Source organism: Pyxicephalus adspersus, chromosome 6 (assembly GCF_032062135.1).
Source record: "Pyxicephalus adspersus chromosome 6, UCB_Pads_2.0, whole genome shotgun sequence".
NCBI lineage: Eukaryota > Metazoa > Chordata > Amphibia > Anura > Pyxicephalidae > Pyxicephalus > Pyxicephalus adspersus.
In genome coordinates, this window is record NC_092863.1 from 93,558,695 (window position 1) to 93,585,413 (window position 26,719).

The following is a 26,719-nucleotide window of genomic DNA, read 5'->3' on the forward strand; positions in this document are numbered from 1 at the left end:
GATTTATTCATTACTTCATTTACAAGAAAATAATATTATGTTAGATCTATTTAGAGTTAAATTTATCTACCCAAGGTTTTAAGAGCTTAGTATTTTGGTGGCTAGTTAGGCCCTTTGGTGGCTAGTTAGTATTTGGTGGCTAGTGGTCAGAACTGATTCTTAGAGGAAGAATCATGGGAATTTAGTGGATGCTTATTTAAAATTGTTGACTGGTGGGATTTCCATGTATTTTAAAAACCCAAAGTGACACTATATAGACACTAAGCTAGTATTTCTCAAACAGGGTTCTTTGGAACCCTAAGGCTTCCCCAGAGGTTGTTTGAGGTTCCTTGGGCAATGAGCAACCTGAGCCTTTCAGGTAAGTTACCACTGACACCAATGATCTATTTGGCTATATATAGGTATACTGTATCTATATCTATCTATAGGGTGGAAATCTTACCATTGGCCAACAATGAACAAATCGTTCATACATTTGACCACCAGGCCAATGTACTATAAACTTCAAGGATATTTCAAGGGTATCCCATGGTTCTAAGGTTTGAGAAAACTGGACTAGGTCCATTTAATAGTGAGAGTATTTTGCTTTAAAATAGAGCCTGAATGAAGTGAGCTTTGCTTACTTGCCATCTAATCATGCAATTTAATATTATGTTGTTTGTTTTACATTTCTTGCACAATTGCATTGTATATGCTTTGCCAAGTGAGTTTCATTCTGTTTATTAAAGTAAAATACAGCTCTCAGAGCATCCATCAATTTAAAAGAGAAACCTAAACACCGGGGTATAGAGACATTTAGTAACAGTAATCCAATGTGCATATATTAATATATCATAGGATAAAAAGTAATTCACATAGCTACCCTGAAACTGTTATGGAGGAAACAGCAATTAGCTCATAAATGGTAACTTTTCTTTGAGATGAACTAAGAAAAAAAGATGGAGTTAATAAAACTGGGTGTCAGAATCAACCCCAATCCAACTTTGCTGTTAGAGAAAGTAGATGTTCAGGGTTGTTGTAGATGATCCAGACTTCCAGGTCACCCTTGTCGGTAAAACGAGAGGCACTTGACTTGGAAGGAAAGAATTAGAGGAAAAAGAGCAGGGAAAGTATATAGAAGAAGGAGCATTATGAGAGTAGAATCCAGTACAATTTCATCACATTTACAAATGCAGCCAAACAAGGACCAATAAACAACAATTTATTATATTTTTGGTTTTGGGCTTCGGTACGCTTAAAATAAACAAGCGTTATTCCTAATTGCAGAAGTCTCCTCAAATGCTTGAACAAGCATACCATTGTCTCATGTTGGAAGATTGTAACCTTAACTGCATTTCAGCTTTGGCATTGCCCTATTCTCCAAAATTTCCATAATGTGCTGTTACTGGCAAGATATTATGTTTAATATTACCAAATATGACTTTTACCATTGTGATGTTATTTATTTAAGTACTTAATATGACATAAAATGCCATGTGGTTGTATTATCCGTTCTAAGTAATCAAAAAGCTGAACAATGTTTTTTTTCTTCTTTCTTTTGCAAAGATGGGGTCTACTGAATGTTTAAAAATATATATTGCAATGTAAAAATTACTTACCCTTGAAGGCTAAATAAGTCAAATTTTAAATGGAAAATTGTTTTCAAGTTATCAAGTTATGATTGATCAAGGTTTTATCTGACAACTGGGGACCCTGAGACTCTGATGCCTTCACATACAATATATCTATCTATCTATCTATCTATCTATCTATCTATCTATCTATCTATCTATCTATATTATATATATATATATATATATAAATATATACCCATGGTATATGTCATCCAACATCTATGGCTGTCCTTGAAAAAAATAAAATGCCCCCAAAAAGAGGTTTTATTTACTATTTACATTAGTTTTAATAACTTTAAAACAATAAAACAACAGAATAACAAACAAACAAACAGAATAAAACAACAAAGAATAAACACAAATGAAATTGTTTCCACCCCATCACATCGCTGTCATATAATTAGCTCTGCATGTATTCATTGCAGTCTTTACCAGTTTCTGCAGTTGGTGGCCTTTGATCCAGCACGACCTTGTATGCTGAACATTTGTTCTTGGCTTACAAAACAATCCCCTGGTTATCAATAACGTTACTTTCCAGCTTGTGAAGTGAGGTTTACAGATCTTCTGGTATGTTTTCACATCTTTTACGGTAACCCCCTCACAATCTCTTTCCCAGCCAAATCAGTTTCCCATTTTTCACACATGCCAATAACACAAACAGTAAAGACTAGACCCGATCTAGTGCTCAATATTTCACCCATTCATTACTGTGGTGCACCAGATCCATACAGTTTTATTGGTCAATGATCTGAGCACACATGTATGTAGGGGATTAGTTCCCAAATGTCTTCTACTACAGGTATCCTAATATATAAACCTCAAATGTAAAATGTTTCCTGCTTCTACCAATCACATGCAGAATCGGGTGATTCTGTTTGTTGTTCTGGAGGTTGCAGTGGATTACAGGCACAATAGAATAAAGGAAATCAGTGGGTCTAGCTAACGACTTGTCCTGGTGCCTATTTTCTGGAGCAGTTTATTTCCCATATATTCTAAACTCTTGGACAATCACTGACCACAAATAAACTAGCCAACAACTGACCCATCTCATCCTACACCCATGTCTTTCTATCAGCCAGTGGGGCTATTTATCAGATTTTGCAGCCAACAAGAAGGCGAAAAGGTGGAAGAAAGTGGGACAATTATCAAATAAATAGCCAAGTGATTAAAATATGAAGTGTGGGGATTGTCAGGTGTATTTAAAGGTATGGAGCCTTGGAGTATACGGACTGTCCAGCAAATTATTAAGTTCAGGTGTTTCTGGTTAACTGTTAACACTACAAGAAAAAGAACAATTGTAAACTTGTAGTAACAATTTGTGGAAAATTCTTTTCTGTCCCAGCATGTCTGTGACCCCTGTGAACAAAGCCAGCTCCATAAAAACTAGGATTGATTGTTAGGAGAAAAGGAACAGCAGAGAGCCCCGACTTCGACCCTAGTGTATGGAATAAATCATTACATTAGTTATAAGCCAAGACATCTCATCCAACATCAGCACTTGACCTCACAATTTCTTTTTTAGCTAAGTGAGCACTTCCAGATCTTGTAGAAAGGCATTCCAGAACAGTGGAAGCTGATCTAGCATCATAGCACCATATTAATGCTCATGGTTTTCAAATGGAATCTCCAACAAGCTAGTAAAGATGTAAATATTTGTACATACAGATACATTTCATTTATTACCTGTAACAATTTAATAAAGTGTATGTGTAGGCAAAACTCCCCCCCCCAGTTTTGTGTAAAGTGGGGTAGGGTTAGACCCATTACCAAACTTTTTGCTGCTACCTCTGTCCTTGATAAGCAGATTCACCAATTCATTCTGGTACCATTTTACTTGTAAAGATGGGGAGAATCCCTAAAATTTAGAACTGTCATGATACAAGACATAAGGGGATATCTTCCAATGGGGACAGTGAGGACAGCCTGAGATGAGCATTCCATTTATTTTGGTAAGAATTCAGCTCACTTGTTGCTGCCTGTCCAATACATAAAAATATTATTTAATAGATCTTTCCCTATTGTATACAAAATAAAAAGAGACCTTGGGCTATACATTTTACATATACTTGATAATTCACATGAACAGCTCCATTCATAGTTATAGGGGGGCTTGCCTGCCAACCACCTATCAACTGCACTCTCATTCATTTCAGTGAGTAGACCATATATGAGGTGGTTAATTAGCGAACGTAGGCAACCAACCATTCTATACCATGCCTATGTAACTTAAGCAGTATAAACAGGTATACTTTTTAAACCAAACTGAAAAAACAACTTATTGAATAATATATTTTAATATAACATTATATAAGGAGCACAATTTGAGTTTGTACAGACAGAGCAAAGAATAAAGTAAGATTTGAAAGTCTATTACATACCCAGTTTAATTGAAAAAAAAATGCAATTAAACATTATAGATTGGTTTCCTTTACAAAATAAAAAGTGCATTGATAATATAGGTATATGCAGAGTATCACGTAGAACCTGCTTGACAAATCACTTCCATAATTAAAAGGTTTCCAGTTTAGCAATACATATATGTGATTTACTTGTATACCATTTCATAGTTCAAGTTCATACTGAAAAGTATTGAGGCCAGACTAATAATTATGTCATGAAAAAGATACTTCTTCAGCTCTATTTCCAAGCTGATACCAGATCAACTACAAAAAAAAAAAAGATTCTAAAAATATTCCCTAAAAATTGTCTTTACTGTGTTTGGTTGTAATAGAAATGATTGAAGTCACTGTGAAAATGAACCTAGGATTTTTCTAAGTCCATCAATGGTTTTAGAATTCAGCCAGCTATCCAGTTGGATCAGATAAGTCCTTAAGCATAAAAATTCCATTGGTTGTAAGAAAATAGCTCCCATAGTCCCGGAGGTATGTCACAACAGAGTCCACATTTCAGCAGAATCCAGAAAGGCTGTCGGGTGGTGAGCAAATTTGTTTATCGGTGATATTGCACAAATGTTGTAAATAAGCAAATATTTCTTCCAGGACTTTGTTAATTTCGTGTACTTATAATGAGAGAACAATAAGGCAAACGGCGGTGAACGGCGATGATTTGCAAAGTGCAGTAACCCCGCAGCAAGTGGATTAATATAGACAGGACAACGTAAAATGCATTCTTTAATTGGCTGCTTGGTTAGCACGCTTCACATGTTGCTGTTCTGAATCTGAGAATTTCAACATTTTAAACTTGTAGATATACACACAAATTAAATTGCAGCATCTGGGTGGTTTTAGGAAAGGGGTTTGTTCTTCTACAGCTTTTTCCCCACTTTGCAGGACAGCAGGTGGAGTTCAGTGGGGGTCAAAATGTAGACAAGCCCCCATAGATACACAATGTCTCGGAGCTCATGGAAACCTGCCACAGCCCTGTTACACATTGTATGAGGGGTAGCAAAGCTGCAAACAATCAGTTTCAATGTGTAATGCCATTACTTTGCAACATAACTTACACAAGCATGCCTATTTATTGGTATAGTATCAATGGAAAATGGTAACTAAACATAGCAATCAGTCATCTTTCTTTTTTTATTCTACTTTAACTCTTAAAAACTGGAATCTAGTTGGCGTAGGTTACAGACAAGACTACCATTGAGGAGAAGGGGACGTATGACTCCTCCATGGTGTACAAAATTCCAATAACGGCTGCCCAATTCCAGTCTTTGAAGGTCATAAACAGACCAGGATTTTCAAAGAAACATTTCTTTGTAAGCCATGCCATGTGTGACCCTGATTTTCCCTGCTTTATCAACAGAAACGTACAACTAGTTCAGTGACAATTTCCCAAACCAGTCATTGGCTTTACAGGACCTTGGGGCTTGTCAATTGTGATCATATTCTATGAATGGGTAAGCTAGTTTAGAAATAATGACACACTGAGAAGGTTGTTCAATAGGCCAGGGGGTATTAAAGGGTAAGGACACGTCCACCCTCCACCCCACAGAGCTCCTTTCCCAATTCTTGTACAAAATCTAAATGTATCCCATTACATGTTAACTTCTAATTGGCTGGGCTTCTTCTTCCTGCCTGCACGTATGCAGTATAACACCACAGAATATGGGACTCTCAGACAGCTTCTACAGAAGTCTATGGGGTTCTAGTTTAGACGAAGAAAGCTTTATTCATTCTGGCAGGCTGTGGTGGCCCAAGGATTAGATTGATATGGAGCTACGGACAAGGTTAGTGCTAGATGACCATGATATTGGTGGTGGGGCCTAAATATATAGGGAAACTTTTGGAAAACATTGTTCTAAAGTTTTTTACTAGTCACTGTCAATTTAAATTGGTCTTTCACTGACCTCACTTCAGTACACTGAATTGTTGCTCTGGGATATCTCACCCTGGACTTCATTATTATAGGCTGGCATGTGCCCAATGGATGAGCTGTAAGGCCATTTCTTACCTTCAGTGCAGCAAAATCTGGGAACACCAACTGAAAAAACTAAAGTGTATGGAGAAGGGGGGGGGGTTACAGTTTTATAAGGAAATAGGAAGTCAGAATATTGCAATCTGCAACCTTTTTTTTATCAATCATATCAAACAGATTTTCTATTTTGGTAAAATATAATACCTGTAAAAGTCAAAAAGTCTCCTCAGACACAAACAGTGCCTATGTATGAGTAGAAATTATCAGGCAAATTTTAGAGGTGCACCCACCCTGCTATGCGCTTGCTCCCACCTGGTCCCCTGGTTATTTAATAAAGTCACTGCTATCCTTTCTTGTACCTTCAGGCACAGTATTATATGGAAGCATAATGTTACAGCCATAGTTTATTCCAGTGCCTGAAGATTCACTTGTCCAAGCTTTGCACATTTAAAGAATGGCATCATACTGGCACCTGATGAGGATGTTCACAGACAAGTCTTGGGCACTGGAAAATGTAAGCTATTACATCATGGTACCCTATGCTATTCTACCTATGGAGGAGGGAATATGGCAGCATTAGCATACAGGGCAGGCAGGCTGGTAGGTAAACAGGGACTGAAATAGCTCCCAAATCCCCAATAATGGCTTCCTAATTGACTTGCTTTTGTTTCTTATGCCTAAAAATGGTCCTAGACACTACAATGTCTTCCAACCATTCAAGAGAGAATGTCTTCCAACCATTCAAGAGAGAAAGACATTTTTCTGTCTTGGATTTCCAAGTGAAGGTGTCACTTTCCTGCACCTTGGCTATTTGTTATTTGTATATTCTAAAATATTGAGAAATTGGAAGTGGTGTTGACACTTTTACTTCTAATGAGAACTTTACCACCACTGGAGCCAATCAAAGATATAAGCCTGGGGTTTAAATTAATAGGTGTTGGACTAGAATTGAGTTGTCAAAAAGTTTTATAAAAGTTTTATTGCATGCTCCTTTTTGCTACATGGGTGGCTGTCCCTTCTGCCCTCTCCTTGTAAGACTTCTAAAGCAAATGCAAATATGACAGTCAGTCTTCCTAATACTTAACTCTAACTTGTGGCATACTAGGAAAAAAAAAGGAAAAAGATCTACTAAAATGAAATATTTTTTGGATTCAGTGCAAACATAACAATTAATGTCATAAAGACAAGGTGGTGAAATGGTGTCCCCTGGAGTTTTCGGAGTTCAGTTGTTTCCTGCTTGGTGCATAGCTGTAACAAGAAACGATGAATATTAAGGATTTCGTAGAACATGTATTGTTATTTAGGCTTATAACTTTATAATCAAATCATCATAAAAGAGGCTAACTGATGTATTGCAAAACATGATTTACTTTCAGGCTTTTTACTGTTGGGTCTCTTGTGCCTTAGATCACTCAATCAGCTTGAAAGGAAGATAATTTTTCTAGAAAATACTGCGTATACATAATAAATATTTTGTTACCTTAAAGGGAACCAATGACCAGACTATGGATATTTGTGTTTATTTTAGAAGGCAGCCAGGATGACTCCCCATAGAAAGAATAGGGGGAAAAATGTTATGTCTGTCCCTTTGCTCCATGTGTGAACAGAGGCCTGTTTAAATGTATTTTAAATGATTGTTTAGAATGAGGGATGTAAATACTATGCATAGTCTGGGAACATTTCCACCTCCAAGGTTTCCATTTCCAAGGATCCCACCAAGCCACTGGAGTCTATTGCTAAAATGTAATGTTGGATTCTGTCAATATGGGCTATATATGTGTGGGAGCCAAATTATTAAAATAACATCAACAGTTATTTTGAAGATAGTTGGATGAAGGCGTATTTCCAAACACGCAATTGTCATTTTGGTATTACCATGTTTCAAACAAGGAAGGGCAGTAGACACAATGGCCCTGATTTATTAAAGTTCTCCATGGCTGGGGAGAATACACACTCATCAGTAAAGCTGGTTGATCCAGCAAACCTGGAATGGATTGAAAACACTTGCTAGCACTGATGAAAGTGTATCCTCTCCAGCCTTGGAGAACTTTAATAAATCAGGACCAATGCTATGAAGAAAATGACCATTTATTTATTCTTGGACAGAAAAGACCACTTTGGGCTCTATTTATAAAACAGAGAATCTGACATCCCCTCAAACATTCCCTGATGGGAATCAATTATTGCCATTAATACACATGAACCTAGAGGTTTCCCACAAGAGAATGTTTGAGGGAATGTCAGATTCCTTGTTTTATTAATAGAGCCCTTCATGTATATTGTGCTGAATATTCTTAGCAGATCTTACATATAATATAACTTTTTAGTGATCCTTTTAAGAAACAAAACCAGTCAAAATAAAGTCTTTACTGATATCTGCGTGTGTTGAGAAATACAGAATTACTTACAACAAACATTATAGACACATTCTTAAGCAAACGGATTTCCAAATCGATCCCCAAATGGATCAGAAGATGTTATTTGATGAGCCAAGGGTTTCTAGAAAAAAGAGCATTTTGAGATTACACAATCAATTAAACACAGGTACAGTATATCTGAGCTACAGGCAGGTAAACACAATAGATGCAGAAATGATTTTTTTAAATATAGTAAATGTATTTTAAAAGCTACTATCTATACGGTTGGCTCAGAGGTTAGCACTCCTGCCTTTGCAGCGCTAGGTCCCAGGTTTAATCACGGCCAGGAGTGCAAGGAGATTGTATGCTCTCCTTGTGTTTGCGTGGGTTTCCTCCAGGCACTCCCACATTCCAAAAACATTCAGGTTAATTGTATTTTCCCCAAAATCGTCCTTAGACTGTGTTAATGACATATGACTGTGGTGGGAACATTAGATTGTGAGCTCCTTTGAGGGTTAGTGACATGACTATGGACTTTGTAAAGTGCTGCGTAATATGTGGGCGCTATAATGATACAAGTAAATAAACAAAAAAAATGTAACTGATATCAGCATCTTTCTTTGCAATGCAGACTGAGAGGGGGACTGTTGGGGCCAATCTGATTTCCTGCATTTAAAAGAACACATGCTGAAAGTATGAGATCGCAGATAGATGACCTTATTATATGTAGTTGCTTTTTCATTGTTTAATCTCAGGCTAAAGTCAGGGAGGTGACCTAGCTTTGTTGCTTAATTGCAGCAGCGAAAAGTCAATTTACCAAGTTATCCTTGCTAGATGGGAATGTTGTGTAAATCTTTGGACTGGATACATAGAAATACTAATCCTTCTGTAGATAGGAAATCTCTTACTTTGTTCAACACACAACCAGTTACTTCAACACTAGGATGATGTCTGATAAGGTTTAGAAAGGGTTCTATAACATGAATGATGATTGTAGAAGTAGGAAACCATTACTTGTGTCCATTATTAGTATTATTATTCTATTATTATTAATATTATTAATTTTATTAATAATAATAATAATAATAATAATAATAAACAGGATTTATAAAGTGCCAACATATTAAGCAGCGCTGTACATTAAATAGGGGTTGCAAATGACAGACGAATACAGAAAGTGACACCGGAGGAGGAGAAGACCCTGCCCCGAAAAGCTTACAATCTAGAAGACAGCCTTAAAGACCTCACAAAAGCAGCCAGGCTATTTGTAATCCACACCAAGCAGTTATAAAAAGTTTCCTAGTATGGAAAAATGTTTTCAAAGCTCTATCTACATAACACATATGCTAAGAGAAACAAAAAAACATGATAAATACCTAGCTCAAGGAGCAGATCCTGCATGTTGTGCAGCTGCATAAAATAGATCACTTTATGATTGTTATTATTCATTTTATGTTGCTGGTAAATCCTACCTGGGCTTAATGGATAAGAGAACACAGAAACCCATGAATTCTGTCAGCAAGAAATGTGTCTAGCAGCTTGATGTCATATTTAGCAGCAGTCCTCTGCTTCCTCCAAGAGGTCCTTCCTTTGTCTGCTGACCATAGTAATAGTGCCAATTATTAGGCAGAATGTCCACCTGGGCCTTTTTTTGAGTTGAAACATACATTGCAGAGAACTATTGCTGGTCTGGTACTTTAGATTTATTGCCTTCTGGACTTCTATTATAGTGATGCCAGGTATCAAATATAGTAAGAGGGAAACTAAGGAGTGGAAGAGTTGGAGTTTGTTTGCATTTGAGCTTTTAGGCTTTGGAGCTTTGACCTTTCCTTAAACAATTACTATTTGAAATTAGACTATATTTCAGGAAATTATAAGTATATGGGAGATTCAAGCAGATAAGGATTTTTACAGGGTGGAGGGAACTTGTGCTTGGGAAAAATGGAAAGGGAAAGATAATATGGGTTTTTGGAAGGGGATGCTACATACTCCTAGCTCCCTGCACGGTATACATTACATGCTCCTGACACCTGCACTAATTTCTGTTATTCACTTCTGAACTCTATATACTGTACAGACCCCTGCACACATCTTTTTTTACATACGCCTGACCCCTGCACACTCTATGTTACATACGCCTGACCCCTGCACACTATATGTTACATACGCCTGACCCCTGCACACTCTATGTTACATATGCCTGACCCCTGCACACTTCATATTACATACGCCTGACCCCTGCACACTTTATGTTACATACGCGTGACCCCTGCACACTTTATGTTACATGCCTGACCCCTGCACACTTTACGCTTCATATGCCTGACCCCTGCACACTTTATGGTACATATGCTTTACCCCTGAACACTTTATGTTACATACGCGTGACCCCTGCACACTTTATGTTACATACGCCTGACCCCTGCACACTTTATGTTACATATGCCCGACCCCTGCACACCTTACGTTACATACGCCTGACCCCTGCACACTGTGCATTACACATTCCTTAGCCTAAGTCTACATGGACTGTTTCCCTAGAATTTCAACTTAGCATTTAATAGCTAATGATTAAAATTAATGAATTTATACCAATTGGACAATCCACACCAGGGTGTTCTCTTGATAAAATGAATACACATCATGCAGCATTTGGAAAGTGTTATAATACCCATATTTTACCTAACCTCCCCCCCCCCCCCCATAAACTACAAAAACACTTTATCAACCCACATAAAAAGCGTGAAAATTCCTAAAAAAAAAAAAAAAAAAGGCCCCCAGTGAAACGAATAGTTTATAAGTTTCTTTGGCCTTTTGCGCAAGTCTTTGTAGAGCATTTAGGGATGTTTTTTGGGTACTTATGAACATTTACTCCAATAGGCTTAGTCTACACAGACGTTTTCCCCAGCGTTTAACCTGAGGCTTTAAAAGCCCATGTTTTAATCTCCCAAGCATTCTAAAGGGCTAATCTACACCAGGACGTTTTTTTGAGGCAGGTTTTTTTGAGCATTATCTATAACATTGATTGGAACATTTAAAAAATTAAAATGCGGGGTTAACGCTGGAAAATACCCAAAAACATGAGAAAATGTGGTTAAACGTTTCCATTGATTTCAATTGGGGCGTTTTCCAGAGCCTTTCCTTGTTGATAAGCACTTGAAATGTAAACGCATTTAAAATGCGGGAAAACTCAGTAAAGACGTTTTCCAGCATCCTAAAGGCAAGCTTTAAAACGCCAATAAAAGTGCATAAAAACACATATAAGCGCAGTAGGGAGGTTTCCATGCATTTTTAAAAATGTCAGTGTAGACCCAGCCATATTACATCTTCTTTGCCACATACCTTGGTTTAGGAAACTTCTACAAATGCTTTAAAACTCCTACAAAAGTGGTATGGGCATTTATAAGCGATAGAAATTACGTGTATAGTGCAGGGCACTATATATGCTAGATATTCCTAGCTTTTACTTAAGGACAATTGTGAGGTTCTTTGATGTTATAGTTGCTAATTAGTGTTTGCTGAGTGCAATGCGTCAATAAAGGGAGGCCAACCAAAGACAGGGCTGTTTTCAATAACAACCAATTAGATGTGTGCTATTGTTTTCCGATCATGCTGTAGAAGACATGAATCTGATCAGGTTGCTAAGAAGAAGAAGGCACTACTTTGTCTGAATCTTTTCTCTTTTCAGATTTTATACCCCACTCTGAATCATTATAAACAGCTTGTCTTGTTTCCTCTTTTCTTTAATTCAGAAAGAGAACAGACACAAGCTCGAAGTAAGTGCCAATAACTTGGGGTTGCCAATAACACTGTGTCTCGGCCTTTCACTGTTTTGGAAGACAAAGTAAGGACATACTTTTGGCAGGAACTTGCTTTGTCTGTTCCTACTCATTTACATGAATAAGTGGTCTGAGCTCTAATAAAATACACATTGTGAATTAATATTTCAAGGAGGTAAGACTGGGACCTGTCAGGTAGCAATAAACATACCAACTGTATTGTGATTTTTAGAAAATCTAACTTTTAGACATCACAATGCTCCACAGCACACCTTTCCTGCATTCACATCATTGTGGCACTAGAAATAGGGGCTTCTATGGTTTCTCTCCTGGGAAACTCACTTGCTCACGGAACTTGGTAAGAATAACACAATTCTTTCCCTGACTATAACGATGAAAGCATCATGTTCTCCCTGCCTATAGTAAGGCCAACACCATTCTTTCCCTCCCAATGGTAAGAATAAGACCAATATCTCCATGGTGTAATGACAGTAGGACCATTCTTTTTATGGTATAGCAAGAATAATCCCATTCTTCCAGTGTCTATAATTTCAGAGGTAGTTTAAACACAAAGGTCAGGAGTGCACATATTACAGTCAATGGGTGCACATATTACTAATCGTATATATGTTTCCAATAAAATACTGAAAGCCAGAGTGTGCTATAAAAGCAAGAGAAAAGGAAGTGAGACCAATGCTAACCTCTCTAGCTATAATGAGGATAATAATGATCTTACTGGTACCTGTATTTAGTAAGAATAAATGTATAAACCCATTTGGGTTGAGTATAAGGCATTCGTTACACCTCCAGAGGAAGCCTTAAGCACCGCTGTCTTCAGGAAAAGCATTACACAACTGCAATTACTATGTATTAGTATAGTAAAGCAGATGAGTAAGTACAGTGGCCTTACTTCATGTTAAAGAAAATTAGAAAAAGATTGTTACTTACAGAGTTTTGTAATGGAGCACCAAAGGAGTCTGATCCAAATGGATTTTCGAACAACCCGTCCCTGGATTTGGTCACTGGCAGTGTTTGCGCTCGTGGGGCTGGCTTTGGTGGCTCTGTCGGTCAAATAAACAGAACCATTATAAACATCACAAAATAATTTGTTCAGATAAATCTTTAAGTATTGAAGATATACTTAAACGGTATAGCTTATGAAGAAGTTCATTTTTTAAGGTTGAAAGTACCAGTGAACAATTTTAGATACAAGTCCCATCTAAAAGAATGCTGGTATCTATATCTGCCCTGACCCTGTTTTCTTTCTTTATACCAATGATGTGACTTCCATTTTTTTAAAGGATAAGCCCTCCTTTTTAGACTGAAGCCATGTACAAAACAACCATGAGCATCGTTCAGACTTGCAGTTGAAAACCACACAGCTATCCGCTCCCAGGCAGTAAACTGATGCTATGCCTCCAGCAACGACAAACTGCACCACTAGTAAACACAATTGCATATGTTGCCTTAATAGTGCAATTTAATTTCCTAAGAAGAAAAGCAACATAGCCAAAAGCTTCTGTTGCATGGCCAGAAGTAACATTTTGCCTCCAGGAACCATACCGCAATCCCACCACAACTGCAATGCAAATGTAACCAAAAGCAAATGCTTGCAGAAAGTAGTTGAGCATTCAGAAAATGGATAGGTTTTCTGTTAGTTTAAAAGAGGTGGAAGTTTGGACTCATTGGACAAAAAGTTGGTAAGTAGGTGGCAGTTTGGCTTCAGGAGTAGGACTTAGCCCCATAGACAGGTATACTTTGCCCCTTAAGATAATGTGAAACCAAGATCAGAGCAGCACATAAAGAAGATCTTTGGCATCTGGAGAAATAATGCAGCTTGAGTGTTTCAGAAGAACAAAGAGTTATGGATGACTGGAGCTTTCAATTAGATGTATCTGGTGTTACTGCAGGCATGGACATCATGAACACATGTACATTCCTGAACACATCATGAACATCATGAACACATTCCTGTGCATTGTCCACTTTCTGCATTAACTCTTTGTGTATAAAGGTCAGCTTTATTGATGGCAGCTTAACAAAAATTGCACCAAGAGAAATATGGAGGCTCTCTTTCTAAAAATACTAGATGGTTACTACTGGCTATCACTACTACCTACAACACATTCTAAGTAATTGACCCTGAACAAGTAGACTGAACAAGAAAGTCATAGAGAGTTCAGAACTCCTGATCTAAACATTTGTTAGTTATTAGATCAGTTATTAGATCAGAATGTAAAATAGGTGACCCACATTTTTAGTGGTGAAGGTCTATGGAAGCCTCCATACTTTCTCAGTACAAGTTAGCTTTACAAACCTGTTGAGTTGAAGATAAAGGGTATAGTGGTTTTCTAGAAACAGGGAAAAGTATACCTCCCCAAACTAAAATTGAATAAAGAGGGACAGCCTGGATTAGGAATAGTGTGGCATGCTAAATATTGGCCATGGTTTTTATCGGTATAGTTAAACATAATCTGAATATACATAGAGTATACACTGTAGATGCTTGCCATGTATTGTAATTACTGTGCCCAAGGGAGATGCAGACTAACATAAACCTCAGGACAAAACATAAGTTCTAAAATCTTGTCCATTACGTATGCCTTTAACAAGTAATCAGTAATGAAAAATCCATGACTTTAAGTTTCTGACACTTCTGCTTCATTAGAGCTCACAATGTGAACAGAACTGTTTAATGCAGAAGTATACAGTAGGCAAATTCTTTTAAACTGTAATAATAACCCCAAAACAAAAAAAAAAAAAAATCTGCTGCATATCCAGGCATTCCCATTAAATAACACAACAGCACTGATTAATAGGATGAACTTAGGTCCCATCATCGCCATCATTATTTCATAAGACTGGATTTAACTTAAAATTTCTCTTGATATTTAATTATATTTCTTTAGTCTTTTGCATATATCTTTAAATCTATTTTGTCCCTTCCCTGATATATCCATCTACCTGCTTCATCATGTTATGCTTTACTGGGCAGGTGCTGTTGGATGCAAACAATGAGAAGGAGCAGCGCCAGCCAGGAACGCGGTATGAAGTTGTGGGGGTTCGAGGTTTGTGGGGGTTGAGGTTCAGGGGTTTGGAAACAGAACAAATGTACCTGATACTAGGAATGAGTGAGCGGAATTTTAAAATTCGATCTCCCGGCGAATCAGGACGTTCTCGATCAAATTTTTTGGACCTGCAAGAGCAATCGGGAGCGGAGCTGACAGCTTCAATACCGATTGCTCTTCACTACTGATTGCTCTATCCAATAACACAGAGTCCCACGGCTGTGCTCATCATGAATGAAAGCAGCCGTGGGAAAAATCCTGTGATGATTCTCACGGCTGCATTCATTGATAAGAACAGCCGCGGGACTCACACTAACAGGAGGAGTACTCCTCCTGTAATGATATCCTCAATCTTCCGATGGGTCTGCAAAATCTGTTCGACGAACTTTTGTGGAGACATCGGAAGTTCGAGGAAATTTTGGCGAGAATGTAAAAGGCATTCTCGCTCATCCCTACTTAATACAGCTCTCCCTTAAAGAATATATATAGTTAAAAACCAATCTCTTCAGAAATCAATCAGAGGAAAAGTAAAGTGACTGGCTTTAGGTGTCAGTATTTAAAACAGGAGGGTTCAGACAGATTCTGGCCAAAGATATTCCACTAAAATAAAATATATAATTTTGTGACAGTGTCCCTGTCTTCTGTAGCAGAAGGAACTACAGTTGGGGAATCTGGTAAAATTTCGGCCACTGGAAAAAAAAAATATTTTAAACAATAAGAAAAGGAGGTTTGATATGAATATATATGTTGGATCACCTATTACACACTTACATTTTGTATTCATACTTATCTGACTTTTAAAGATTAATTACATTTTCAGTGCTGCTGGATTGAGGGCTGGTACTAACTAATATATATATTTTATTAACAGGCACTGTCAGGCGCTATGGGACTTGCATGGATCTCCAAGGCCCCTTTTAACACCTTGCACTACTGAATCATGGGAAATATCAGAGTAACTTAATACTCTTCAACTTACTCTTGACTCGCTTGGCACTATTTTCTCCACTTTACCACAACACTATTATGCAGGCTTCCATTCCAACATGGTGATGTTCTTGGGTTAAAACATGATAAAACATAAGCACGCCCAATGACTTTAAATGTTATTTGTGCATACTTTTACAGAGCTTTAACACAAACATTTGTATTACTCCTAATATCTTTTTTATCAGCAAAGTTCCCAATAAATTAGAAAACACTTTGGACATTACCATTAACTTTAGAAGAGAGTTGACCAATATCATAATCATCATGGTCCGCGCTCTCTTGGGGAATTCCAACTTTACTATTGAAGTAATTAGAAAAAGCTCCGGATGTGCCACTCGAGCTGTTCTGCTGCTCTCCACGTCTTGCAGGGACAGCAGGAGGCTTAGCCAGCTGGTAGTCTTTAAACATATCCTTCACATTCTTCTTTTCCTTCTCACCCAGAGGATCCAGAGCGGTAAAAGCATCACTTTCCTTCTTATGTGACTCCACAGTTGGAGCTGGTCTTGGTGGAAGCTGGGGAGGGCTGGAAAGAATTGGTCCTGGCTGAACTAATCCAGAGGGTAATGTTAGTGGTCGAGGTGGAAATATGTTCATTTGGAATGGGTTACTTGGTGGCTGGGTCCATCCAGGTGGTTGAAGAGATACTGGTTGGTTCCACAATTGGGGATTTTGTACAGGTGGAGGAACTATAAAGTTGGCTGGCTGATTCCAGGAAACCATTGGTGAAGGAGATGATAGGACATTTGGTGGGTGAAAACTAGGCTGGGCTCCCAATACCGGATTGGGAAGTGTGGCAGCTGGTTGAGTAAAAAGTAGAGGTTGATTCCATTGCTGAGTTTGAGATGAATTCAGTGGTAGAGTACCTGCATCAGAGACAGTGAGATTTTTTAACTGACATTAAAACGTACTTCCTAAACAACATTTAAAATATATTACTGATCAATAGGCACTTAGCTAATCCTCCAGCTCTTGAAAAGCCGTTTACAATGATTTCACATCTGTTAAAAATGTTAAGTCCAATTGATCTTTGCAGACTATGGCAGTTGTCACCACTAGGGAAGAGGATTACTTGGCAGGACAACATTGCAGGAGAACTTCAATCTATATTAATAAAGATGGAGCTGGTGGGAGAGCTGGCACATTGGATTGGCAGAGCCCATACTTTGCTTGCTGAGTTTTTCAGTGAAATTGGTATGACAGCTGTGAATGTGGGATGAAAAGGGAATGGTCCAACAGAGCATAATTAAAAGCAAAAAGTAAAAAAAAATGTAACCTACTTATAAAGAGATCCGATTACACTAGTTGGTAGGAGAATATACACAGGTACATTCCCAAAACTTGGCATAGTTTATAACAGTAGCCTTATAGCTAATGTTGCTATCCTAGAATTGTTCCCTGCACGTGGTAGCCTGATTGAACAACCTGAGGTTATTTTTTTTTTTTTTTTTGCATTTATAGAAAACATTGATAAGAAACTGTAGAAAAAATGTATTTTTTAGAGCTTGACAAATATCCAAGGCACCAAATTACAGTTGATGCCCTTAGTCTATTCTATGATGAACATAACATGTTCTCCAACTACTTACAATGTCAAACAGAAAATGTGAACAATTGCAGTTTTTGAACAATTAGCTTTACTTTTTTGTAAAGTAGGCTGTTTTAGACCTATTTTATATCAGTTCAGCATGAACCAACCTTGTTTGGCCACACATGAATGTGGAAAGAAAATTTAAAGGAGACCTATCATTTTTTTATTTGTAAAAATGAGTAGATAAGCCTTATTTTCCTCTAAACCTTTTTTTTTCTTTTTTAAAAAAGAGGGAAAGCCCCTCCCTTACTGTATTTACTGCCGTGGCAGTGAGATCATCACTGGATCTAGTGTCTGCACAGTGTAAGATCATTTCACATAGGCAGAAAAAGAAAGAAGACGGCAGCGCCCGACACTTCCTCTGCACCGGGACAAAGAATGAATCCAGGATAGTACAGGACGGAATCAAGGTTAGGTGTGGGGGGATTGAGAGCTCTGCAGAAGTAAAAGTAAGTGGTGTTTTTTTTCTTTTACTGACAGTTCTACTTTAAGAGATTATTCATGTGTGGTACCAAAAGCAATAGGTCTTCCCACTGATGACTTTGGAAAACTACAGCTAGCTGGTATGGTGCTACTGTAAATGAAACCTTACATTACCATTTCCATGAGAGTCACGCTTTCACTTACCAACACCTCCCATAGGTGGCATAGTAGAATGGTTGGTAGTATTAAAAAGGTCCAAAGGATTTGGTTGCAGTGAGTTTGATGTAGCTTGTACAGGTACTGAAGAAACTGGCTCTGGGTTTGAAGAGTTTGGTGAGAAAATGTCTGACCCAAATATGTCATCAGTAGCTGGCTGAATAAAAGGAAATTACACAACAGTTGTTTAAACTTTCCCAGACAGAAGATTTCTATAGTCACCGCTATTCCTTTTATATTTTACTTTTAAGCTACAATGCAAACCAGGGTCTTAGACAGCATAATCCAGCTGCAAAGACTATAATAATGTAGGATGAGGCAAAACAAGGGTTTTGTAACAAAACTCTCTAAAGATATACAATAGTTACCATTATTCCTTTCATCAGCTGGAGCTTTTAAAATGTGTCATGACAAAGATATTAGATTGTAAACTGTTTCATGCTTTCCTCTCCTCCTCTTTTGTCTGTATTTGTATTTGTCTGTCATTTGCATCCTCTATTTAATGTACAGCACTGCATAATATGTTGACAGTATTTTAGTTTTAAGCCAAAGCCTTGTGGGTTATGGCACTCCCAAGGTTAATGATCACAATGGATTTTGAGACCCCCCCACCCATCTCCAGAATGGCCAGGACAGGTCTTTAGACCCACAAACTCAAATCTCCACCTGTCTAGCAGTATCTTTCTCCTAAATATTAGTTTTGGCCAGACTGACTATTTATTAAGGTGTCACTTGCCTTTCTGGGGCACCAGATCAGAAATGTGAGCTTATTCATAACAAAGCAGCTTTGTCCATATTCTTCTCAACAGAATAAAAAAAGCAATAGAAAATGGGACATGGCATCTGTTTTACCCAGATTAGTTGTTTGTGTATTAAATTGCTGTGTTGGTTGAGAATGGATTCTAAAAGGTTGGATTATCCCAGCAAACATACCAATTCAATGAATGACAATGGGTATGTAAAGCATAAATTTGTACTTACCATTTCTTTATGTACATGGCAGCATGAGATAGAACAGTAACATGAGTTAGAATCCTATTTAAACATTTCCAAAATATGAAACAAAATAAAGCAAATCCATACTGGCAATTTGGCTACTCCATAAACTACCATATGGACTGTTGTGTCCTGTGGGTCTATGTAAACTCATTGGGACTGCCCAGTTAATAATTTCTGTTTTAATAAATAAAATGCCCACTGTATTGAGAAAATATTCTGCATGCAATTTTATCTTCTCTATAAGGTTAAAAGAGGTTTAGTTTGGAGCCATTGCTTTACCAAAGGAATATTAGCGCATGCTTACTTTGAAAATTGATTTAGCTTAGTGAATGAGATGTAACGTTGATGAGTTCAATTATCCCATCATGTGCAAGCAATATACTGACTTTGCAAAAATGTTCTGTTATTCTGGGAAATTACCCTGTTGTTCCTTTTTTTCTTACATTTGGGATTTGAGGCAAGGAGGTAAAACCCTTGTCAGGATTACTGTTTGTGTCCTCAGAATACCAGACAAAAACTTAATTTGTCCTGGTGACCATCTTCTCTAGAACTTTCCAAATTTCCAAAAATGTAAGTTTTAAGTACCAGAACAGGACTAGATGGGGAATCTTCCATTGGTGTAACCTACTTGAAAGAGTATTTACTATTTTAGGGTTGGAATACTCTATTTAGGATTGAATTCTGTACTGGTAGATTTTGACAGTACAACCAATTTTCAGCCATTATTATGGACTTTGTTTGTTTTATTAAATAGTATTTGTGCATTCAGTTACCAAAATGGGTATTCATTGCAAGTGAATTTTCACCACCAGTAAAAATTTTTAGTATTATTAAATATATCCCTGTGCTCATTCAAGCCAAACCCACAGGGTTCCCTCTCCGAACCCAGAACCACCTTCCCCTGTTACAGCCAACATAAAAATACCAGATGTGATAGTCTACAGGGAGCAAAAAATGTACCCTCCCTGTCATACGACCATGCTCAAGCGATTTGTGATAGACTTAAACACTTTCACATACTTCCCCATACTCAGAAGTACCTAATATTTTGTGAGTAGCGAAGGATCATTGGGGTTGGGGGCAACCCGATGCAGTTAATCTGTGTCAATATCCAGTATATTGATTCCATTTTCATTTAATATCTGTATATAGGTTTTCTCCACATTTACAGGCTAGATCAAGTAGTTGCTCTATTGTCACTTTTCCTGATAGCCAGGAAAAGTGACAGTGGTTGGCATAAACTATAACTCTAATAGGTGATCCAGCTGGGGAATTAAGGTTCTGAGGATGCAGATTGTCTTTTGGTTGCACTCAGTAGACTTTAATAGAACTTAATAGGCTTATGTGGTTTTTGTACACCACCATTTGATGTCAGAACTGCATTGCTGCCTAAACAGAAATGCTAAAGCAGCAAAAAAAGCATTTAAGAAGACGGCAAAAAGGAAGACAGAAGCATCTTATAAGCAATTTAGAAGGAACTTAGAAGCTTCTCCAACTGGCATTTAGCATAAGCTGAATGCACATGAAAGCATAATATATTATCAAGGTGTTTGTTAGGAATACATATCCTATATTTGAAGAGGGGGATACATTTATTAAAATGCTCAATGTGATGCGACAAGGATCTAATTTAGAGATAGGGCTTAGAATACCTAACATCAGCCTTTTTGAGAGTCAATCCCAACGAGAGGTCATCAATTATTACTCTATTTACATTCTATCTATCTATCTATCTATCTATCTATCTATCCATCTATCTATTTTCTTCATTTATTATCAATATACTACTGGACAATACATTTTGTTTCGTCAATTAAAAAAAAACTGTTGGTGTTACCAATCAAGCACTGGCACTGGTCTCAATTTGTCCCAATCCCCACACTGTCACATTTTTGGAGAGTCTGGCTTGCATGCACAGTATATGCAGAGAAAATACAAATACAGACTTGTTATATAAGAAGAAGAAATCAAACACTGAATACTATCATTATATGCAACTATTATTATTGCTGCCTGGGATAGAGCATCTTCAAAAACCTTGAAGTATCAGAACTTCAAAAATAAAGATTCACAGCATGGATCTGCTTGTGAAATACATAGCCCTTCCTCCCAAGAATGTAATTGAATAAAACCTGTCGCTGTTCTGGGACAACACAAAGAAGAAAGCACATCATCTGAACTGAAGGGAGCTACATTACTCAGAACCACTGAAAATATGTAAGAAATACATATATTTCAGCCGTCTTCATTTACTGTGGAAATCTGTCGTTCACCACAGAAAAAAGAGTAATAAAAATCAAATCACCTTTACACTTCTCCTTCCTCTTCCAGGCTTGGTGCTTTGAGGTGGAGGGCTAATAGTTATAGGGTCAGATGGTTGTGGGCTGACATTGTCGCTCTTGTGATTGAAATTCCCCTCTGAGTTCTTTCTTACGCCATTATGCACATCCCCTGCTTTGGATGAGCAGTCACTAAATGGATTTGGTTTAGGTCTGCTTAGAGAACCATTTTCTTTGTGTCCTAGCACGCCATTTTGAGTCCTTGCAACAGGAGCAGACTGGTTACCATTAAAAGGCCACTGGTCTGACTTTGGCTCCTGTTTACTGGAATGGCTGTTTATTTGGTCAAACTGCTGCCCAAACTCAATGTCGTCAGTTAGATTCCCATTGCTGTCGGGGCTGTTCCTTAGGCTTTTTGCATTTTCAGTTTTGTGATTAACAGATTTAGAAGAATCATGTGAAGAAGAATTTGATTGAACTGCAGTTGCAAAAGGATCATCGCTAAAAGGATCTGGATTAGGTGCAGGAAAAAAGTTGAGATTGGCGGAAAATGGGTTTTCAGATGAGAAAGGTGACCGTGCTTTGGGATGAGGAACAGAAGAACAAGAGTGGGTGAAAGGATTTCCTTTAATGCAGTTTTGATTGGTGTCGATTTCAGTGTGTAAATCCACTAACAGGATATCGTTACTTTCCTAGCGATGTGGGGAGAAATGAGATGAAACATTAGCAAGGCAAACAAGCAAATCACCAAAGAATGCAGAACAAAGCACAATATACACATTGATTGACAAACATTACAATTGTTAAAGTCGAGACAAAAACAATTAAAGCAGACCTTTGGAAATCCACCATTTATAGCCGAAAGATCCACCATACAATTGGTCTGGATATAGCAGTCAGAGCTCTGCTGTGATCTAGACCTCCTGGTTCCTTTGTCTAAAATCTATTTTCTATCTACCTCTTGGAAAAACCAGTAGGAAGCCATTGCCGTTGATGATGATGTAGATTTCAAGTGGATTCTCCTAGAAAAAGAAGAACTCAAGGTTTCCCAGCCCACAGCAGAGCACTAACTCCCATGATAGGGTTGACGGTGGTAGATTTATTTACATACTAGCATATCAAACCTTTTGTGAACTCCATACATGAGGTCTTTCTTTTATTTCCAGCCTATTTAAAGTATATCTGAAAGTGTCAAAATTGCCTTGGTTAAGAATAAATTTAAGTTTGACCTTTTGGAAAGGTGAATGCACTGAAAGGCCTACTGTCTACTATAAAATGATTGTCATCGGCCCCTTTTGAAATATATTTTGTTATGCAACTTAACCTAAGTTTTGTTATATATATTGTATTGACAATAATAGCAAATTTTTGCTTCTTCTTTCCATTGAATCTTAACTGATCATCAAGACCATGGTGTTCACTTTAAATACAACATACCTGTGGGATATTGACTTTATCTCCCATAGCAGAAATCACCTTTTCCTTGGTACAAATGCTCAAAATCAACCCACAATTAAGATTTAAATGTAAAATAATAGACTCCGGAGTGCCTACTGAATACATTTTATGCAAACATCTATGGGATCAAGAGGGTAGAGTTAAGCTACGTACACACTTCCAATTATTATCGTCGGAAAACGAACGACGAACGTTCCTGCACGATATATATGAACGATCGTATAGCACCGATATTGCACATAGAGGTAACGACACGATCGTTCGTAGATATTGTACACACAATAGATACGATCGTTTAAGCGATAGAGGAACTATGTGCACGACAGGAAAGTGAACGGACGTTCGTTCATCACGCATGCTCTGAACATGGACGATCAACGAACGACCGTACACACGAACGATGTTCAACGATCGTCGTCCAATCCGATCCGCCGGTCCAGTCGTTCGTTTCCAGCGACTTTCCTCGTTCGTCGGCGTCGTTGGTTACTTTTTTACGAACGATTTTTTGCCCAATCGATCGTTCGTCGTTCGATTGGAACGATAAAAATTGGAAGTGTGTACGCACCTTAGAAAAGTGTGATCAGCAAGCTGCCTTCTTGTTGTACTTGTTCCCAAAATGAGTAACACCACTCTCCACCTCCAGTGTGCTAACTGTAAAAGAGCAGACTGATAAAGTCATCCCCCTGCTCTTTGAGCTTTCTTCACCGATCAGAATGCAGCACACCTTCTTGGTTTCTCAACTCTGCCACTTTCATAGTAATGCTGTATAAGGGATTGCACTGAGCCAAATTTAGGTACATACTCTAACTGCATTAAAATAAGTTATTTATTATTGAAAATCAAGCTGTGTTAGTTTGTTGATTTTTTATTTAGAAGTCTGCAATAAATAAGAAAATCCCCATTGTATCCCTTACTGCATAAATACATGTCAGAGAGGGATGAAGTAGGGAGCCCGTGTATTGGTTCCAGGAGAACAAGAGTGAACTGGTACAGATTCTGATGTACAACTTTACCAATTTGCTTTTGATTTGTATGCCTATATTTGCCAGTTTGCACAAAATTACATTTTGTTGAGTAAGACTAACTGATTTGATTTCCTTTAGCATACATTTTATTTTCTAGAACATGTATATTGTGATAAGCTGTGTGTATTGTTGAGAAGAAAGACTTTGTTAGGCAATAGCTGGTACAAAGTCAGGAATGCTTCAGCTACAAATATTTGGAAATCTCTCCTTAATGTTCCTTACACTCTCAAGCCAGGCTGAACTGATCTATGATTACACATACACCTTGAGCAAGTGAACTTTGGAAGATCTCTCTGGTACACAAATTCCTTACTTACCTTAAATCACATGGCAGAGGGTTAATCAATACCATTTCTTGTTACAAAGTTACCAGGAAAACCAAATTTAAGGAATCATTTCTAAGCTTTTGGATATGTTAAAGTTGATAATCTTGTTGTATAAGAGAAATGTAACAGCTTTTGCTTAGCACCTCCAAGACCAATAAATCTAATACACTTCATGTGACTTTCATGCACAATAGATAATTAAAAATGTTTAAGGCGTATGTATATCCAGTTTTTACTGTTCTCCATAAGGGCCATTTCAGACCTGTGAGCCACAGTATTGTGTCATGGGCTCAACTGGAGTCCCAACCACTCCGATTGAAATGGTTTGGAGTTACTGGGATCCATTTTTTTTTTGTGAACTATTTTTGCATGTGACTGCAGCAGATCATGAAACAATCCTCTACAAACTGTAAGTTGCTTTTTCCCACATGGTTGCTGCTAGATTTGTGTTGCAGCCTCAGCTGTGTGCAAATGTGGTTCCCTGTAGTTACTATTAAGCAGTTTGTGGCTCCCAAGTGCACAGCAGCAGTTTTCCCATTCCTTGTCCTTCCTATTTTCAAAAAAGCTGAAGTTGCCCCCACTCTCTGGAACTACTTTCCTCGTTCTATTATCTTTGTTCTAACTATTAAAGCAAAAGAAAACTGAAATCACAAAAAGTCATCAGGAACTTGAGGTTTTGGCAGAGGAGAAATGTAAAGTCTGTTTTGACAAAATAATTTTCCCTGGCTTTTGGTGGCTTTATTTTTTTTTTATACTACACAGGTACATTCACCTTACAGTGTAGAGCCTGGCTCTATCCCTGGCATGGCCAAGAATAAACCTAGTTGTCAGGGACCATGGGCTTTGATAATAAAGCTCTCCAAGCCTGGAGAGGATATACTTTCATCAATGAAGCTGGGTGATCTAGCAAACCTGAAAGGGATTTCTTCAAAGTCACTTGGTATTTGCTAGCAAATGTTTTGAATCCTGGACCAGATCCATTCCAGGTTTGCTGGATCACCCAGCTTCACTGATGAAAGTGTAACCTTTTCCAGCCTTGGAGAGCTTTAATAAATCAGGGCCATATGTATCTACATCAGTAGCTGCACAATGGCTGAAGAGGATCATGATGGACCATGAAAAGTCCATGGCAAAGACGGTAGCTTCGGGGGATACAGCAGTAACAAGATCCCGGACCTGTCATTGCTGCAGGGCACTGAGAAGGTGTGCCATTGTCGTGATGGGTTATGTGATTACTGTGGGCCCTATACCTATATAGAGGCCGCAACAGAAAAAACACCAGGCACCATGGGCATATATTTGGGTTGCTTTAGGCCAAGGAGATCAGTCTGACAGCTGTAGAACCAGCACTTTCAGATATGGACATCAGCAACAACCCCTTATATTTCTCTCCTTAAAGCTCTCTTTGCTTAAGATGCTTAATATATCATAAAAACTAAGTGAATTAGAGACCTGAAAGTAACAGGTGAGTCGGAGGATAAAGTATAAAGAGATGTCAATAGTACATTGGTGTATGGAATGCAGATAATAGAACGCTGTGCACGGTTTGCTATATGAAGTGGATAAAGTGAAAGATTACTAAGGTTATGTGATTAACGTTATTAAAGAGCTGCATTCTTAGGAACCTCTTGAAGTATTTACCATTAGTAGAAAGCCTAATGGATACGGAACATTTCAAAATATTGGCTTGTTTACATGCAATTGTGCATTGCATTAGTCCGGCACAAGTAAAACATTTCTCAAGGAGCTGGAATACTGGGTTTAAATTGTGCATAAAAATAATAATTCTACTCCAATCTACAAGCAAATGGAAATGCAAAGTAAATGCATTTTAAAAGTATGATAAACAGATCATAAAAACACACAATAAACACACCATAATGGTATCCCATTATCCTTGAAAGCACCTAAAAGCATATTTTATTGTGGCTTGCTTCCAAGTCTGACTTCTATGTACATGAACCCTAAGGTGGCACGTTGGATAAAAAACCCCACTTCTTAATGTACTTATGGCCGAGCTGTCCTTGTAGAACATTGTGTGAACAATACAGCAGAAAAGGTGATGAGAAAACATTTTAATTTTCTGTTCTATTTCATCTTGGTCCTTGGAGAGGGCATATAATTGCATCAGCATTTTGTACATTTGGCCCCATTACCAAACGAGGACTTTATTAATACAGGGAGGATTGGAGAATGGTCATGTAAACATGGCTTTAGAAAT

General features: G+C 37.8%; 1 protein-coding gene across 4 annotated transcripts in view; it reads right to left on the reverse strand.

The window, feature by feature from the left end:
* Positions 1-3,888: 3,888 nt before the first annotated feature.
* The window catches only part of DAB2 (DAB adaptor protein 2), a 110,056-nt gene continuing 87,225 nt past the window's right edge, over positions 3,889-26,719 (reverse strand). For 3 of the 4 annotated variants that reach the window (XM_072416629.1, XM_072416630.1, XM_072416631.1), the window contains exons 10-15: positions 21,716-22,381; positions 18,400-18,568; positions 16,409-17,047; positions 13,075-13,187; positions 8,399-8,489; positions 3,889-7,238 (exon numbers count right to left, since the gene is read on the reverse strand). In XM_072416629.1, the coding sequence (XP_072272730.1) occupies positions 8,421-8,489; positions 13,075-13,187; positions 16,409-17,047; positions 18,400-18,568; positions 21,716-22,381 (1,656 nt within the window). In that variant the 3' untranslated portion in view covers positions 3,889-7,238; positions 8,399-8,420. The remainder of the gene's footprint in view (positions 7,239-8,398; positions 8,490-13,074; positions 13,188-16,408; positions 17,048-18,399; positions 18,569-21,715; positions 22,382-26,719) is intronic. The other variant, XM_072416632.1, reaches the window with a different exon arrangement.